Source organism: Pleurodeles waltl, chromosome 4_1 (assembly GCF_031143425.1).
Source record: "Pleurodeles waltl isolate 20211129_DDA chromosome 4_1, aPleWal1.hap1.20221129, whole genome shotgun sequence".
Classification (NCBI taxonomy): Eukaryota; Metazoa; Chordata; class Amphibia; order Caudata; family Salamandridae; genus Pleurodeles; species Pleurodeles waltl.
The window spans coordinates 358,436,791-358,455,500 of record NC_090442.1 but is presented as its reverse complement, the minus strand read 5'-3'; the positions used below and the strand labels follow the sequence as shown (position 1 = coordinate 358,455,500).

Genomic DNA, 18,710 nt, shown 5'->3' with positions numbered 1-18,710 from the left:
CCATATGTTTCATAGCACCTGCAGATGGTGATCTCCCTGCTAGAATACCTCGGATTCATTATCAATGGACCAAAGTTTGTCCTGGAGCCCAACCAGAATCTGACATTTCTAGGCTGTGTGGCTGATTCAGTACAGGCCATCCTCAGCCTTCCTTCCAGGAAGATGAACAAAATCAGACACAAACTGCTTTGCCTGCTGGTCAAGTCGTCAGCTTCTCATCGCCAGATGGGAGGAGTCGTCGGCCTTTTGTCTTCCTCCATCCAGGCTATAGTCCAAGGTCTCCTCCATTATTGGGCCCTACAACGTCTCAAAGCTGTCATCTCCAAAGAGGCCTCACATACTCTCAAGTAGTCCTGCTGTCAGACGAAGCAATGGAGGCGATCCAGTGGTGGCTCGACCACATGGAGGCCTGGAACAACTGGGCCATCTTTGCTATTCTTCGTGACCTAGTCACAGAATCCGACACCAGTGACTCAGGATGGTGCGCATGGTGTGGTGCATTTTCCACAGCTCAAATGGTCCAATCTGCCTTGAGCCTTGAGCTGCTGGTCAGAACTTTTGTGGTCAAATGTTGGACCAAAGATCAAGCTAAATGCTGTGTCCTTCTCAAGATGGACAATGTTGTGGCTGTGAGATACATAAATCACTTGGGGGCACTTGCTCCAAGACCCTTTCAGATCTCGATAGATCACTCTGAGATTACTGTCTGTCCCATCAAATCTCAGTGACAGCAGAGCATCTTACGGGAGTAGTCAACCAAGTAGCAAAATGGCATTCCAGACATTTCAGGGCTACCAGCCTCTGGCAACTGAGGGCCCTTTTCTTCCAGGCCCTTCAGTCACACTGGGGCCAGTTTTCGATCGACCTATTTGCGTCACTCCGGACCATCATCTCCCCAGGTACTTCAGTTGGAGACCAGGGGGCAATGGACACAAACGCGTTCTTCAGAGCTGGAGCTCGGGACGGGGGTATACATTTCCCCCATTCGCCATGATCACTTGCCTGTCGGCACAGGTGTGCCGAGAACAAGCAGAGATGGTATTGATAACTATGGTTTGGCGAGCTCAAGCGTGGTTTCCAGTTCTTGTGGAACTTTCTTGGGATTCTCCAATCCTTTTACCCCACCTTCAAGATCTTCTCACGAGTTCCGACGGTCTTTGTCGCTTACGGCTTGAAGGATTACAGGCAACGATGGAAAGTCCTGGGAATTTTGGGACAAGCTGCAACTTTCCTCTTCAAGGTATGGGCAGACAACACCACTAAGCAATACAGGTCAACTTGGCCTCAGGGGCTGGGCGTCATCGATGACACCTGGATCCCGTGAGGGTCCATGTTGTGCACATCCTGAAGTTGTTAGCCTCTATGGCCACAGGAGGCTTAGCTTATTGGTCAATCAACACGTTCAGATCTACGATTTCCACAAGGCATTCTCCGGTGGGGGAGCACCCATTGGTGAGAAAATTGATGAGAGGTATACGTTTATCTCTGCCACCAGAACCTTGGTACTCTGCATTGTTGGATATCAATCAGTTCCTTAATGTTTTCCTTTCTTGGCCAGCATACAAATATCTTTCACGCAAGGAACTTTCAGCCAAACTAGCCACGTTATTGTGCCCCATCTCCTGCATACGGGTAAAGGATGTTAGGGCTCTTGACATCTCTGGTAGAGTGTTCACTCCAGACGGAATCATATTCCACATTACAAGAAGGACGGAAGTGCAATTGACAGGTGGTATCCTATCAGTCATTTCCAGATTTGCCTATGTTATTTGTGGTCAGATGTATTAACTGTTATGAGGCCATGAAGGCAGAGCTCAGTCCTCATGGAGAAAGACAGTTGTTAAGTGCCCTCAAGAGACCATTAAGGGATTGTTTCTTCCCAAACCATTGCCAGATGGGTTCGTTGGGCATTGCAAGAAGCTGGTATTGATATCAAAATCTTCAGTGCTCATTCAGACAGAGGAGCCATTGCTTTCAAATCATTCTCCATCAATGCAGCAGATTGGTCCTCGGAACCCACATTTAAGATATTTTATTTTAAGCTGATCCTCAATATGGCTTCAATCGTAGATTTAATCCTCGCCTCCAGTCCCGTCATAGAATGAAAAATGTCCTAACTATTGTAACAGAAACTTTCAATTCTAATAAGGACACGGGGGCGAGGATTAACCCTCCCACTCTGACGAGCCTTATCCTGCCCTGGCATTTTTCGGAATAAGGTTAAGCATGACTACTGTGTATACAAAACAAGGTGTTTGCTTACTGTGGTAGGAATGCATTTTTATGCTGTATCCTCATCGGGGATGGGACCTGATATGGTTGTCTTTCATTTGCCTCAGGATCAGAAGTTTTCAAACAAGACTGAGGGACGTGACACGTGGCTTTAGGTCAGACAAAGCAAGAGGACGTGGCAACAGCGTTGATAGACCATATGTGCCTCACAAACTCCTGAATGGCTGTTGAACTTTGTTATTCCTTTGTCAATTTCTGATTTTCCCACTGTTCCTGGCTGCTGTTAAAATAAAGTGGTTAAGAAAGACGGCATAATTCCTGCTTTTGTGTTCTTAATACAAGTGAAACTTTCGGTTACAATAGCTAGGAAATTTTTCATTCTACCGGCAATGTTTTTAGCTAGGATTTTGTTATTTATTTTGATGAGTGAAAGGGGTGATATGAATCACAGGCAGAGGCTGGATTACCCGGTTATAATAGGGTAATTACTATTACTTCACGTAGTGATGATGGGAGAATACCTGTCTTGAATGTCTCATTATACACTTCCAGAAGGAAAGGGGTCAGTTCTAATAAGTATTCCTTGTAGATCTCTGAAGACAGTCCATCACTCCCCGAGGTCGAGCCATTCTTTAGGGTCTTGATTACCTGAAGCATAATCGGGCCAAAGGTGGGCTCCTGTTGAGTCGTCTCCAACTAGGTGAGGGTCCCTTTATTTGTATTATCTCTATTAGCTGCTTCAATTTAAGAAAGGTAAAAATCAGTGTAGTACTTAAAAAAATGACAGATAAAATTTGCAGTGGTTATAGTCAAGGAGAAATTAGTTTCAAATGGTGTTCAATTTATAAAGCCAATCACAGCAAAGATACTCACGTTCCTGCAAATGGCTTCAATAAAATCTTGGAGGACAAAGCGTCACTCATCGTGAACTGTGGAGTGAGCTTCCTTTGTCACTAAGGACTGACCATCAACGTGGCCTTGAGAACACCCTTTAGACAACGCTGTTTTTCACGTAAACCTTTTCACTAAATTTAAAGGCAACTGCTAGCCTATAACACAGAGGGGAGCTGTATACGTATCCTTACTTACCAGTCGGCAGTTTTCAAAACCCCCTTCAACACCCTGCCTTCAATATCAAGGTTCTTCGACCTGCCGAGTGATACACTTTATGAATAATATTCAAAGGATTCACAGAAATCTGATCCATCATGCAGCCATTATCTTTGTCTTAGATATTCCAGGCAAAAACAACTGATTTTGAATAGCAAGATTTGCACTTTTTGAGACCCAATGTATTCATCACTTTCTAAAGATGCAGGGGAAATGTTAATCATCTAGAGAGTTTGTGAACTGATGTCCTTATGACACCACACAACCGACCTGCAAAGATTTGCTGTTTAATGGCTGAACTGCTGCCAATGGAAGCTGGAGATCTGGTTCTTAACCCTATTCTAGAGATGGAGTAAAAATTGTGAAATTGTAAAAAAAAAAAAAAAAAAAAAAATCACTTAATATTTCTCTGCTTTAAAACGCAGTGTACATGTCTCTGAATTGTCAAAGAACATGCATACAAGTACATGCAAAATCCCACTGAATGCACCAATCTTGTGTCATAATTTGTCGGTCCCTATTTATATATAGCATGTCGCTGCTTTCTCTCTAAGTTTGTGCTAAACAACTAGCACTACTTACAACTTATTTTTTATGTTCAACCGTGGTTTACAGATGCTGGTTACGGGACAGCTACCTTAAGATTTTAAAGTTCGTCCATCTAAATTCCCATATTTGGAAAACACAATGGGCCTGTAGTCTGTCAAAGACCATCGACGTCACTAACTCCATCGAGATTTTTTATTATATGGACATCTATAAATGGTTAGGAAAAGCTCCAGTCTGTAACATTAAGGAGAGAAGAAACTGTGGGTAATAGGGAGGCTGGGCGCAGAGCTACCAGAGATCCTAATGTGTGGAAGGGCCTAAGAGTCTATCAACACGTAGCCCAAACATGAAAACACTGCTGTTGTGTCACACATGACATTTTGTTAAAAAGCAGATAAAGAAGTCTTTCAGTTGTAATAAACATTACTTACGGTACTATGAAAGACAACACTATGTCCATTCCCGACACTTTCAATTTGGGCAGACAAATTAAAGCAGATGGCACGATGTCGAATAGCGTCCAGCGTTTGTGCATCAAAAAAATCATGGGGTCTTGCTGGAATTAAAAGGGTAAGGAAACAATTGTCAAAACTATAAAACGTGAAGATGCTACAGCTATGTTATTAAGCTGTTTCTATGAATAAAATTGTAATACCTTTACCATGCAGTTTCTATTAGCACACTTTTAGTAACTTCACCATGTAGAGCTTTTACATTTTACCCAAAATCAATAACCAGTAAATAAACAAGTAAATTATTGGTAAAACGTTTTAAAAGCTTGATGCTCGTTGTCGACTAAGGACTTTGCATACTCCTAGCATACAGATGTTTGATTTTAAATAGTTTGTGAGGGTCTGAAAACAAACCTTTTGGGCACAGGCAGTAAAAGAAGGTCTTATATTCCATGCTGTGCGACGCCAACCACACCACCAGGATCCTTCAGATTAGACAGAGTGGTTTATAATATCAATGTGCTACGGAAGACCAGCTCATGTCTCAAAGCTGAAATGAGGGTTGTGTTGGGCTTAAGTAAACTTTTATTTGACCAGTACAATTCTGTTACATCATACATTATGACCAGATTCAGATTCTCAAACACTACAGTAAATAGATAATAAAAAGGTGATGACAAATGAATAGCCAAGATAACTTTCTAAATTGCGTATTTACTGCTGCGCCCCTTACTCAGCATCTAATTTATTCTTTAATATGGATATTGTTAAAGTAATGTGTGCCGCTTTTGAACAGTCTCTGTGTATTTTGAATCCCCCTCTTTTTTTGTTTTATTTTACATTATTTTCCTGATCCCTCAGAAATCCCCATGGAAGCCAGCAGGGCTTCTGGTCCTGAGGGAGTTCAGCAGGCTGTTCTGGCTCCCGTCGGAGTCCAGTGGAATCGCAGAACTTCAAAAATATAACTTTTTACATAAACTTTTTTTTTTTTTTTATTTGCCCCGGGCAGGTACTTCGGGGACCCGCCCTCAAGATGGATTCAGGGCAACCCCTATCTTCCCCATTTATCTCCATTTTTTTTAATACATTCAAGACATGGGGACAAAGTCCTGTAATGGCGGCCAAAACACAGCCCTTCATGTAGCAGCCAGGCTATCGTGGGAGCCTTTCGCTTCACCCCTTCCAAGACTGTAAGAATGCTCTATTATATGAAGTTGCATGCCAGCAGGACTCCAACTAACCCAACCGTCCAGATGTACATTCATTTTAAACCTTAATTTCTCAAAAACTATAGAACAGATTTCCACCAAATAATTAAAAAACATGCTGCCCGTGTATAGATCTAGATTTCTGCCACATCTGGTGCAATTCCGTTCAGCTTTTGGGGCTGCAGCGCTGTTCACTTATCCACATGAAAATCCAATGGGAAATTTGTATTTTGGGGGGGCCTTTTTTCTTGGTCCCCGCTTAAGAATCTTCCGAGAAAGGACCTGAGGTGGATGACATTTATTTTTTAAGTTTTGTGAAGATTTGCCAAACGGTGCCAAAGTTATTTTCAAACCAAAAAAAATCCACTCACTATGGCAACTTGTTCCTAACTATAAAGTGGCAATTGTCAATGGTTACATACATATGTAGGCTGTATAAGGAAAACAATGGCAGATTATCTTATTAGACCGTGCAGTACCCACAAAGGCAGGCACAAGACAGATGCACACCAGAGTATTTGCTCTTTTAGGAAATACTCACTGACAGCTTAGAACAGACACACAAGAGTACACTTCATTAAAGGGAGCTCAAATACCTTTCTACAGAGAACCCCTAGTGAGGACAGGGACTTGTCAGCTTGCACTTGCTGCTGGGAGCCAGAATAGATGATAAATAAGGAATACTAAAACACTGATACAAAAGAATCCAAAGGCTGTATACAGGAAACCATGAAAGGGAACTGGGGAGTTGATTCGTTCAGGTTTATAACTAGTATGCACACACAGGAGAAAACCAGCCATAATGGGTGATTTAGCATCTGTCAAACTACTGGCTGTAGACTTATGGGACAAAACAAAATAGGCATGTAGTAGGCTAATTTATGCGGCCTGTAACATGTTTTATTGGATGGGAAGAAATCATTATGTCTTTTGTGAAAGGCCCCAATGGTCACTTGGCATATCTCCTCCAGTTTCAACCTGCACATCAAGTTCAGCCAGATAAGAAAAATAAATAAAATCTTCCACCTGGGAACTGACCTCATTTGACTGTGATCACTGGCACAACCTCAGCTGTTCGTTTCTGTAATGTATTCTGCTGCAGTCTATGGTGTCGGCTACTGCTTCCCCCAACCTGATCATTGAGCCGAAGGCTGTATACCAGTAGATCTGGTGGAAGTCTCTCATTCAGGGAACAGTCTCAAAACTACTGGACAGTAAGTACTCGACTCCCAGGGATATCGCAGTCTTCCTCTTTGGGAACTAGCCAGCTAAAGCCTGTGGTTGGGCTTACTTTTTCTGTGAAGTACAAGGCATCATTCTTCTGCATGAACAAGTGGGGCTCAGTGAGGAGAGAACCTAGAAGAGATGAACCATGAGGACAAACCTAAATAGACCATTAGGTCTCTGACTGCACATTGGAGAATGATGCAAAGTCCTGCTTCTTTAATATCGGAGCTGAAATGGCAGATGGCAGGATCCATCAGGCGTGCTTCTGATGCTGTGACAACATCCAGAGACTAATGCAGCTGGCTAGCATGAAAGGGAGGGTCAGGGTTTCTCAGTGCCCCTCATTATTCTTTTGTCTCCTGTAGTTTTTGATGGATGGCATAGGCGATAGTGGTGTATCTCAGAAGAGGATGAGGCTCACTTCCTGCGCCACTTCTTATGACAATGATTTCTGCTAGCAAACATGGTTGTCCACTCAGTAGTATATATTACTTTCAAACACAGAAATTGGACACAACTGCATTGGCAGACAGTACCTGCTTGATCAGGCAGGAACTCTAACAGAGACCATCAGAAAGGGAGCTGAAGTCTTCTCTCTGGTGAGTCACCATGTCAAAGACCTGTTATCCTGACGTAACAAAGATAAAATCCTGAGGGACCAGTTGTAACTGGACCTGATGCTCCACACCCATACTGTGTGACCAGTTTAATCATAGGGTACTTCATACCTATGTGAACAGAATGGAAGCAAGGATCATCTAGACGGTACGCTAGTCTCTGACAAAGACAAGCGTCTGACAGTAGACTGCACTAAACACTCTTCAAGGACCAGGCAAGGCGCATCTTGCCTAGAGCTTGATATCTGGGGGTACTGGCTCCACTGGCTTACAGCAAGTGAGGTTGACCTCTTGACAGGAGAGGAAAGGTGCCTCACTACCACACTGGCAAGAAGAGTGACTGGGACTGCACCCAGCAGTAAAAACAATGGACTCATCTTCTGTCGGTCTTTTTTTATTTTTTGTATTTATGATGGCATCTAATGTCTCGTGCGAGACTGGCGCAATCGCATTAAGCATACAAACCAAGCAGTTGTGAGAGGGCTTCATAGCAATGATAACAGTCAATAAGACAACAAGAGTATGTGATTCAGCTGCTGCAAATGGTTGCAGACAAACGTGGCTTAAAGCAATGTAGCATATCCAAACTGAAGGAATGAGAAAGAGGGGAAAGAAACAGCAAAAAAAGAAATAAATAAAAAAAAACTGAAGATAAAATATAACTGTCTGGGTACCAAGCATGAAACAACAGACTGAACAAAGTGGATTACAGTCCACATTTTCAGCATTAAAAATTGAACTGTTAAGAGCATGTGTACCCCAGGCAATAGAACCTGCTAGAAATGATCCACGAAAGTGTGATTTAAAAAGTGCTTCTAAGAAGGAACACAGCTCTTATAAGGAGGAATGCCTTTCCATCACCAAGCACAACAAAACGCAATGTTCTCTGGGCGAATGCATAAAGAAGTGATTTACCTTTGATAAGGATCTTCCTTGTGGAATCTCTTATCTACCTGCATACTCCTCACCTCTTTAGTATCTTCCCGACGCCCAGTTTTCCATTGGGATCAGATAGAGCTATGGGGTTTGCGGTCTCTGAACTCACAATTTAAAAATACATATTTTGGTAAAGACTGTCTGTTTGAAAATGCCACTTTTAGAAAGTGGGCATTTTCTTGCTTAACCATTCTGTGCCTCAGCTTGACTGCTGAATACGTCTGGGTCAGAGTGACAATTGGGCTGTTTGTGAATAATGCACTCTAGACAGTAACACGAACGGAGCTGAGGTGTGTCTTGCATTTCCTGATGAGTGTTCCTGGGCTAGAGTGGGAGGGAGGAGCAGACACCTGCACTTGAAAGGGCTGTGCCTGCCTTTGCACAATTCAGTCGCCAACCCCCAAGATTGTGTCTTGGTTAGGGCAAGGAAGAAGCAGGGTCTTGTGCACTACAAAGACTTCCCTTTGAAGTTTGCCACCTTCAAATGCAGAAATAAGTATAAGTATTGGACTGCTAACCCCACATCTTTAGATTACTTCTGGATCAAGAGGAACCTCTGCCAAGGAGAACAGCTTGATGCTTGAGGAGGACCTGCCACTCTGCTTGTTGCTCTGGGGGGGCTGGCCTGCTGCTGCTTCTGCCTTAAGAGGGAAAGTACAGGATTTTGCTTTCTGAAAACTTGCTTGTGAAGTTTCTCCAAGGGCTTGTCCCTGGTTCTGAAGTCTCAGGGACATCAAAGAGCTCATCTGCCAGTGCCTGGGCTCTTCTGCTGAGAGTTCTGACTTGCTAAGCGGTGCCAAATCCAATTCCTGGGCCCTTAGAAGTGGAAGCTGGTAAATTGTGAGGAAAAATCCATGCCCTGCTGTGTGCGCGTCAGAATAATCGACACAGCGTCTGTCCCGTAGCTAAAAATTCAAAGCAGCATCTGCCTCGCGGCTGGAGAATCGACGCAGCGCCTGTTCTCAACGCGGACCCTTCACTCAGCGCATCAGAATTTTCCACGCATCGACCCTGGGTGTCAAAATCTTCAACATCACCGCACAGACTTGAGGCTGCATGTCCGGAAATCAACTCATCCCTTCCCTGCAAGAAAAGAAGCAAGACAACGCTTACCCAACGGAAAAAGAAGTGATGCACGGCCTCACTTGCGAGTAAGGATTTGACGCATCGCTTGTTATTCTGACGCACGCTCACCTGTACAGCTTTACTTTTTACGCATGCCAGGTAGTTTGTGCTAAAACAACGCATCAAATGATTTCTATGGATTAAGATTTTTTTACGTTAAAAAAATCTTACCTTTGCTTGTCTATGTTGCATTTTTTGTTGTTTTGGTTTTGTTTGATTTAGATAAATATTGGCTATTTTTCTAAATTGGTGTGGCGTTTGCACTGTGTTACTGTGTGTGTTTGTACAAATACTTTACACATTGCCCCAGAGATAAGCCTGACTGCTTGTGCCAAGCTACCAAGGGGGTGCGAGCAGGTGTTATCTGAGCTGTGTATCTGCCTTACCCTGACTGGAGTGATGGGCCCTACTTGGAGACAGTGTAAACTGACTGCCAACTAGAGACACCATTTCTAACAGCTTCAAAGACATAACAACCGACAGGATCACAGACAAGCATTGGAAAAGCTAATATGTCTTGCCTTTGAGAGATATTGACTTTGGCAATGTTTAGTAGCCATACTTTAATGCAGCCAGAATGCTTTTCACTGTGGCTAAAAGTAAATTAAAAACACCTATGATGCAGCCAGAGCTAATGCGCTTTGTGTTTTAAAGTCCATTGGTGCAGGATTTATAATAGTTTCTTCTTTATTAGTATTTTTAGCTATGCTGCACAGACTCTATTCTTCTATACCGAATGGCTACAAGTCATTGTCGAAGTCACAATGCTCTTGCTGTACAGAATGAACTAAAGGCAATGGCAGAGCCAATAGTCTTAAAGGCGCGATCGATTGGTTTTGCCAATGTTTGCTAGATCTCAGCACATCACCCCTGTGATTCTGATTGAGTTTATCGCTCTATGCGTGAAAAAGAAAACAATATGACATTGGCAAAAAATCTTATAATGCAAAGAAAGCAACTGCACCCATGTTTCAGTGAAAATACATTTGGAAGCAGATAACACTTGGTGTCACAACAACAGCAGAAAGCATCTGCTGTCAGACTAAACATCCATTTCAAAGGACAAAAGGAAAGGGCTTCTTTGGAATGTGTGTGTGGCATACTAAAACTCAGCTACAAATGGCAAGAGGTTCAACAAGGATGTCACAAAAGAAGAAAAAAGAAAAGTATTGCCTTAATCACAGTGGGACCAGCGGAAGGACAGAAATCTACCTGAAGCAATCAGTACTTGGGCCATACTCCAGTCAAAAGAGAAATAAGAGAAGAAAGCATGTGATGGGCAATTAAAAGACAGCAAATAAACATGACAATGAAGCCAACACGTGTTAGGCAGTGGGCAGGCTGCAAACCCTATGTTTACAATACCTTCTGTACTGTGATACCTAAAAATGAAGGTTCTTTACTCTCCCAATAATGGAGTTCTGTTACAAAGTCTTACAGCTTTAAACAATTCTTTGGCAAGTTTATAAAGAAGTCCAGTGTCATAGATCAAACCAATAACAGTTTCTAACAATTCAACATAGGAATGATTGACAGATGATACGCTCTTTTTTACTCTTTCTTTTGGCACTTTAAGAAAAAAAGATTGATGGGCTCCGGTTTTTCAAAACCGGAAAAAAATTGTTTTCAGCATGACAAGGAATTAAGAGGTAGAGGGGATTGGTTGATTTTTAATTTAAGTTAATTTTATCAAAGAGACTGAGAGTCTCTCTTCTGTGTTTGCACACAAGAAAATTAGTAAAAAGGAATAGGGTTAGGCAGCCTATCCTGGTGTAAGAAGTGTGTTTTCTTTATTAAATGCAGCAAATGTTTTTTTGTTTTTTTTTTAATAGTATAAGGAACAAGGCTGTGGTAACCAAACCCACCAAAAAAAAGGTTCAAGGTAAAAAGTGTAGAAGATTTGCAAAATGAAATGGCATGAAAGAAAGAGTTGTGCTCTGTAATGCACTTTTACTTACCAAAGAGCTGGAAAATATATGACCACACATGATGTGCATAGAGAGACGGCATCTACGCCGTCCTGGATATTATTCAGACAGTCCACACTGGTAAGGAAAAGTGCTGGCAAGTGCCTTTACATTTAAGAAGAAAAAAGAAGCCAGTCAGAAGCGTGGATGTCCAAAGCAGGTACTACACCACTGCAAGCTTCCTTCATGCACACAGATCTGTAAATGAGCTGTAGCAGCCAGATGTTGCCAGAACAGGTACAGCAAAATTCTGAGTCACTTGTCACATAATGCACATTGCTGCAAGTAAACAAGCTGGAGCCAAGCAAACTAGCTTCTTGGGCTGTCCTTGCTTCCTCCTACAGCATAAAATACCCCAAGCCACATCTTCCTGCTGACAAACCAAAAGGCAAGGAACAATTGCAGCAAACCGCCTCAAGCATTTCAAAGTAGATGAGGTATTTTGAAGTGTCTATAAATATACACATAAATAACTTGAACGCAACTATTTTAAGGCATTTCCATTATAAGGATGGTCCTCAAACACTGCTTTGCACTGCTATTAGTATGATGCTCCACACATTTGCCTGTTAGCAATTTTGATTATATATATTCAGAGCCTTAATATGATTACGTTTTGCTCCAATGCATAGGTTCAGAATGGGCCCATGGAGCCAGTTTCAATTAAATTGCATTTAAGAATTGTGCATACATAAAACTGTAACACTACAAGTTAGTGAATGAGCTGAAGATATAAAGCTTGAAAACAAGGAATAGTAGGTTGGGTAACTAATTCGATTCAGCTAATAAATAACAATTTGACTCCTGCGCTTTCAAGAAAGCTTGTAGCGAGGTTCTGATGCAAAGATACTTACAAAGAAAAGGGCTTTCATACAGCTAGCATGCAGTGCCACGGCCCATTGCACGTCTAAGAGAAAACTTGACAAGCAGCTCCGACGCCCTGTGATAAATCCCCCTTACTTATCTTATGCAGCACATCCTCCTCGTAGCAGGTCAACCTCCTAGGGACATCCACTCTACAACTACTGAAAGATCTTCTAAATCAGAGACCTATAGCAGAGGGCCAAAGCCCCCCATTCATCAGTATGTGCTTGGTTCCGATGACAAGATAGTAATTAAACTATTCTTCCTTTGCCCTGATGTAAAGCTCCAAACACGAGGTTGCGTGGCCAGCAGATACTAGGATAGGGGACCTCCAAACTTTTCAGTATGAGGGCCACATCGTATATTTCACAAATATTCGTATGCCGGAAAAAAATCTGTTTTATTTGAATAAAATGTAAATAAATAGGTTTTACTTGGATCTTTTTTCGTAATCAGCATGACATGATTCACAACAAGAGAGAAATGTGGCAATTACAAAACAACAATGCTGTGCTTAAACTGGAAAATGATATATAAAAGGGTCTGAGAAAAAGAAATTATGTAAGAAAAGCAGGCTATTAATTTACAACATTAATATTCCATGAAATTATAATTTTTCCAGTTTTGTGGCACACAAAAGAAAAATAAACACTCTTAGAAACAACTTCAGTAAAAAGTAAAGAAATTCGAAATAAACTTGAGCCATTCGTAAAGGTTGACAAAAAATAAATTCAGTCTGCAATCTTTCGACACAATTCTGGCAATTGGAGTTTTCAACTGTAGACAAAACAACAAAACATGAAGCACAAGATTAGTGGGAATGGTGGAACTGATGTTGTAGTTCCAAAATATCACTGTACTCAGGTTTCAAGCTTGACGATGCAATTATTATAATGGACTTCAAATGCTCATTAGATATAATTGCTCAATTTTTGGACTTCATTTTTTTAAGTGTTCAGTCACAGGTACACTGTACCAAAAACTGATACAAACCCACAAGCAAATTGCTTCAAATTTGTAAACTGCTCACGCTGCAAAGATTTACAAAATCTTATCATATTTCCTTCTTTATGCTTGTCTTTCAGCAGGTCATCTGACTGAAGATCAATAACTTCCAACTGAAACTGACTTGGGAGTTTTTCAACATTGCACTCAAATGGATTTTGAAACAGCTTTATTTCATCTGTTTTTCTATCGAGATCAGAAAATTGTTCCTGAAATTGTTTTTGCAAGTCTTGGATGATTTCTGTTGCAAATGAAGAAGGACATTCTGCTTCACTTTATTCATGAAATTATTTTCATGAAATTATTCGCAGTATGGGAAATGATCCAAATTATGAACTTTCACCTCTCCTTCCAATAGCATCAGTTTTGTCCTGAATTCCTTGAGATGCGCAAATATATCAGAAATTAAAATGATTTCACCTTCCAACTTCAAATTCGATCATTTCATACGGCCTGTGCAAAAACTGCCAATTTCCAAAGCCAGTCAGTGTTTGATAAATGTGGTTCGGATAGATTCTTCTCTTCTCTGTGAGAAATGAATCGATCTCCTCTCTGAGTTCAAAGAACCGTGATAGAGCATTACCGCGATTAAGCCATTGAACCGCTGTATAATCAGACAAGTCAACTAACGCAGAATCAGTTTCTTTCAGAAAATCACGAATCTGGCGATGATTACGCCTGTGATATTGAATGAAATTCACAGTTGAAGCTACAGGTTTTAGAACGCAAGACATATCCACATATTTTCCACACAATGCTTGTTGATGGATAACCCTATGTTTGAGAATCCACCAAACTCACAAACTTTTGTGATTTATCCAAGCATACCTTTCTTCACCCCAGACAAGTTCTTTCCTCCATCAGTTGTCACACATTGCAGTTTATTTCACTCCGGGTTATATTCTGACAAAGTTTTAGTCAAATCTTTGAAGAGATAAAGTAACAAAGTCCAGAAGATAAGGAATCGATGTATTAAATTAAAGTAATAAGTAGAAATTCATTAAGTGTCTCCAGATTCACCACACAGGGTAATCTCACAGGGCACACAACATTCCAATTAAGCTTCAGTGGAAAGTACCAAGTGGAAAAGGATGCATAGACGGAAAAAGGAGGCGAAACCATTAGGCAAATCACAACACAGGGTCTTCTCCAGTTACTATATTGTGCATGCTATGCACTGAGGCTAATTCTTGTGTGACATTAAATTCACTGTTGACACCAAGACGAATTCTACGAGTTGTGATGTGTCGCTCACATCAGTTGATTCATCAAGTGTGAGAGAACAGAACTGAAAATGTCTTGCTTTGTCTGCAATTTGATGAACTACATTGCTTCCTGCATTCTCAATTCTACAAGTCATAGCATTTGACGCGAGACTGATGTTTAACAGATTTGCTTATTCTGGGCATAACTCTTCCACTGTATCCATCATACACTAATGAGATCACTTGGTGAATGGCTTTCCTCTTATAACCAACGCATAAGCTACTTTGTAACTGGCCCTAATTAAAGCTTCATTTTCAATTTTCTTCTGCGTGGGAAAGCAAACTGCGCTGCATTCATGAAATTTACGAATGTGTTCCTGTGAATTGGGAATAACTTCGCTCATGTTTGGTCTCACAGTGCCAACCCATATTGTACTCCTTCAAAACTTCAACAGGTTTGTTACATACAAGGCAAAGCTTTATCAGCTGCATATACAAACAAGTACTTTACGCCCCACTCTTCATTAAACAGGCTGCACTCGCATCTCACGTTCCTGTTCTATTTTCCTTCCGTACCTCAAGCCGCGAGGGGCACAGGCTCACTGCCTCACACAAAAGAGTTGTTTTTAAAGGCTTATTTGCTGGGTTCAACTTTTGTCTCTTTCTTTTCCTCAGAGACCCTTTTATATCTCGGTATATATATATATACACTGATGAAATGAAAAGAAAGAAAAAAATATATACCTCAAAACTAAGATATCAAAAAGTAAATAGATAAATAAAGGAGAATAATTTTAGTTAATTCTACAATCGTCTCTATCACTGGGGAGAAAGAATAGTTATTAAGTATATGAGGGAGTTCTGACACTAGAAGTCCTCACCTGACTTTCCACCATCAGGCCTTCATCTCATTAATTTAAGAATCAAAGCACGAATAGTACTAAAGGTATCATTCACTGATTCTAATAAACATAGTACCGTGCTTTAAAAATATAATAGTCATCCACACATGCGTTCACTTTTCTATCAGGGGCTGAATCCTTCAACTATTCTCTGCTCCTTTCCCACTAACTGCCTTTCACCCAAAACATCCCTCTTTGCCTCAGACTCCTCTTTGTACTCTTACTCTTCACAAATAATTTGTACCTTAATGCACTCACCCATTAATCTTGCCATCCATGAATCTACTTATACTCACATTCATCTACTACTCATCCTCACAACCACAAGCAAAAACAGTTAAGAAGGAATCTGATTCATAGGCCCAGACCTAGTAGCTTTCCCGGTATTTTTTCTTTAACCGACAGCCTAACCTTCAATTACATTTTTAGTGTTCACCACTTGATAAAAATATTCAGTAACGGAGGACATTGCAAAAATGAATACTGCTTACATAAACGTTATCTAGGGGTCCCTGTTTTGGCCCCTACGTTCCAAGGCACTGCACTCGATACCCCTGGCATCAGAGGTGACAAAGTTAGTGCTAAAAATTCATGGATGGTCATTTTTTATTATATAAATCATAAACAATAGTCCTTTATACACTATTACAGTTAAGAAGTGAAGCACCCGGAGCGGAGGTAAGTAAACAAGAAACCTTTAAATGTGTGTTTGCACGCTTGTGGATGAGACTGAGTTGATGTGAAAGAGTGTATCTATGATGCGTCAGTGTTGCAGTTGTGAACATCAGTAACCGGAAGTGAGTGATAATGAGTGAGATTGAGTGACAGTGAAACAAAGTGCTTGAAAAAAACATAACCTGGAAAACATGGCATGTACAGTGAATAAAGAAAATCGCCATCTAGCTAGTTTCAATTTTGCGGGAAGGTGATGCTACAACTATTGCATTTTTTAAATAAATGCATATTACGGTCTAACTGAACTCAAACCTTTTGACAAGAACAACATTGTCTTCCACGCGGAACACGTATTCCGTGAGAAACCAGCAGAGGCAGTGCAGACTATTAAAGTATATCTGTTCACGCAGTGATACTGAACGAGGATTGTGTGTACTCACTGCCAGTCACTGAGAAGTTCATAAGTCTTTTCAAAGTACGGCCGTGTTAAAGCCAACTGCAATTAAAATTTGAGTTAAGGTGTGGTGGCAGTGCAAAGTCTCCTGGCAGGAAAGCAATTACAGCGCCTCTCTTCCGCTTCTTCAAATGGATTGCTCCTCTGCTCCCATAGATTTCGATGAGCAAACAAGGCCTCACATCTCTCGAGCCCGTGACTGGGGTTCGTCTCCAGGACACAGTACTTTCTGCTGCCCTTCTTCGTCGGAGAGCAGCAGCGTATTACAGCCAGGCTGACTCTGCAGGCCGGAGGAATGTTGCAGCGGGTGTAGTTGGCCCTATAGTTTGGGGTTCCCTGGTCCAGGCCCTCACGGACTTGGCCCCTGCGCCTTGAGGCTCTCACCTCTTCTTGAATGTTCTTCTCTCGCCCCTCATACCTATGCCTTCCGCCTCTTGCTCGTTCTGCCTTTCACTCCCAGCTCTTCACTCACTTAACTTTCACTCTGTTCGCTTGCTCTGCGACTTATCACTTTTTCACTTGTTGTCTTTTTCCTTTGTGCTTTTTCCCATCATTTGAACATTTTTTTTTTATCCTTAATGCCCTTTTGACCTTTTACCTTCGAAACCTTTTGGTCATTTTCCCCCCTGTGTCTTTTTGCTAATTTTCACCCTTAGTGCTTTTTTGCACCTTTTGCTTTCTGCTTTTTTGCTCTTTTCCACCCTTTGAGTTTTTTTGCTCTTTTTTTTTTTTTATCCCCGGGCCTTTTTGCTTTTTTCACCCTTTAGGTCGTTGTGCTCTTTTCATCCTTTGTGCCTTTTTGCCCTTTTCACCCATTAGGTCGTTGTACTCTTTTTCACCATTTGGGCCCTTTCGCTTTTTTTTCACCCTTTGTGCCTCCCCCCCCCCCCCCCCCCTTTGTGCCTTTTTCACATTTTGTGCCTTTTTGATCTTTTTCACTCTGTGAATGTTTTTGCTCTTCTTCACTCATGATTCTCATACTTTTTTTCTGCTTTTTGCCTCATGTTACCCCTGTACCTCCTTCCTGCCTCCACCTCACGTACTCCCTTCATTCCCCCACCCCACACACTTCTTACGTATTCCTACCTGGACTTCCACTCCTTCCCGTAATCCTGATAAACCCTGCCATCTGCCTCCTGCGCACCTGCCCTCTCCCAGGATTTACATAATGGCAGTTGCAGCACGGAACAACGATTAAGCAGGTCCCCAGGCCCTGCTCTTCTTGGACTTACCAGAGACCAAACTTACAAATGCTCTATGCCCTTGCGGACCCAATTCCAGCAACCTGAGCCCCACCTCACGTAATTCTTTCTCTTTCCCTTGTGCCTGTGCCTTCTGACTCTTGCTCTTCCTACCTATCACTCTCTGCTCTTCACTCTTTTGGCTTTCACTCGCTTGATATGTGAATTTTACACTAGTTGCCCTTTTTCGTTTATGCCTTTTTTCACTTTTTTACCCATCGTACCTTTTTGCACCTTTTCACCCTTTGGCTCTTTTTTTTAATCCTTTGCGCCTATTTGGCTCGTTTTTAAACTTTGGGCCTTTCTGCTCTTTTGCACCTTTGTGAGCTTTTGCACCCTTTGTGACTTTTTCCTTTACTCGTTTTTCCTTTTGCTCTTTTTAACACTTAGTGGACTTTTTGAACTTTTTCACTCGTCGTGCCTTTTTGAACTTTTTCACTCGTCGTGGCTTCTTGATCCTTTTCACTCGTCGTGGCTTTTTGATCCTTTTCACTCGTCGTGGCTTTTTGATCCTTTTCACTCGTCGTGGCTTTTTGATCCTTTTCACTCGTCGTGGCTTTTTGATCCTTTTCACTCGTCGTGGCTTTTTGATCCTTTTCACTCGTCGTGGCTTTTTGATCCTTTTCACTCGTCGTGGCTTTTTGATCCTTTTCACTCGTCGTGGCTTTTTGATCCTTTTCACTCGTCGTGGCTTTTTGATCCTTTTCACTCGTCGTGGCTTTTTGATCCTTTTCACTCGTCGTGGCTTTTTGATCCTTTTCACTCGTCGTGGCTTTTTGATCCTGTTCACTCGTCGTGGCTTTTTGATCCTGTTCACTCGTCGTGGCTTTTTGATCCTGTTCACTCGTCGTGCCTTTTTGATCCTGTTCACTCTCTGTGCCTTTTTGATCCTGTTCACTCTCTGTGCCTTTTTGATCCTGTTCACTCTCTGTGCCTTTTTG

General features: G+C 41.6%; 1 protein-coding gene across 3 annotated transcripts in view; it reads right to left on the bottom strand.

Moving 5' to 3' along the window:
* The window catches only part of AEBP2 (AE binding protein 2), a 213,341-nt gene that overhangs the window by 87,158 nt on the left and 107,473 nt on the right, over positions 1-18,710 (bottom strand). For all 3 annotated transcript variants that reach the window (XM_069228516.1, XM_069228517.1, XM_069228515.1), the window contains exon 6: positions 4,323-4,447. In XM_069228516.1, coding sequence (XP_069084617.1) covers positions 4,323-4,447 — 125 coding nt within the window. The remainder of the gene's footprint in view (positions 1-4,322; positions 4,448-18,710) is intronic.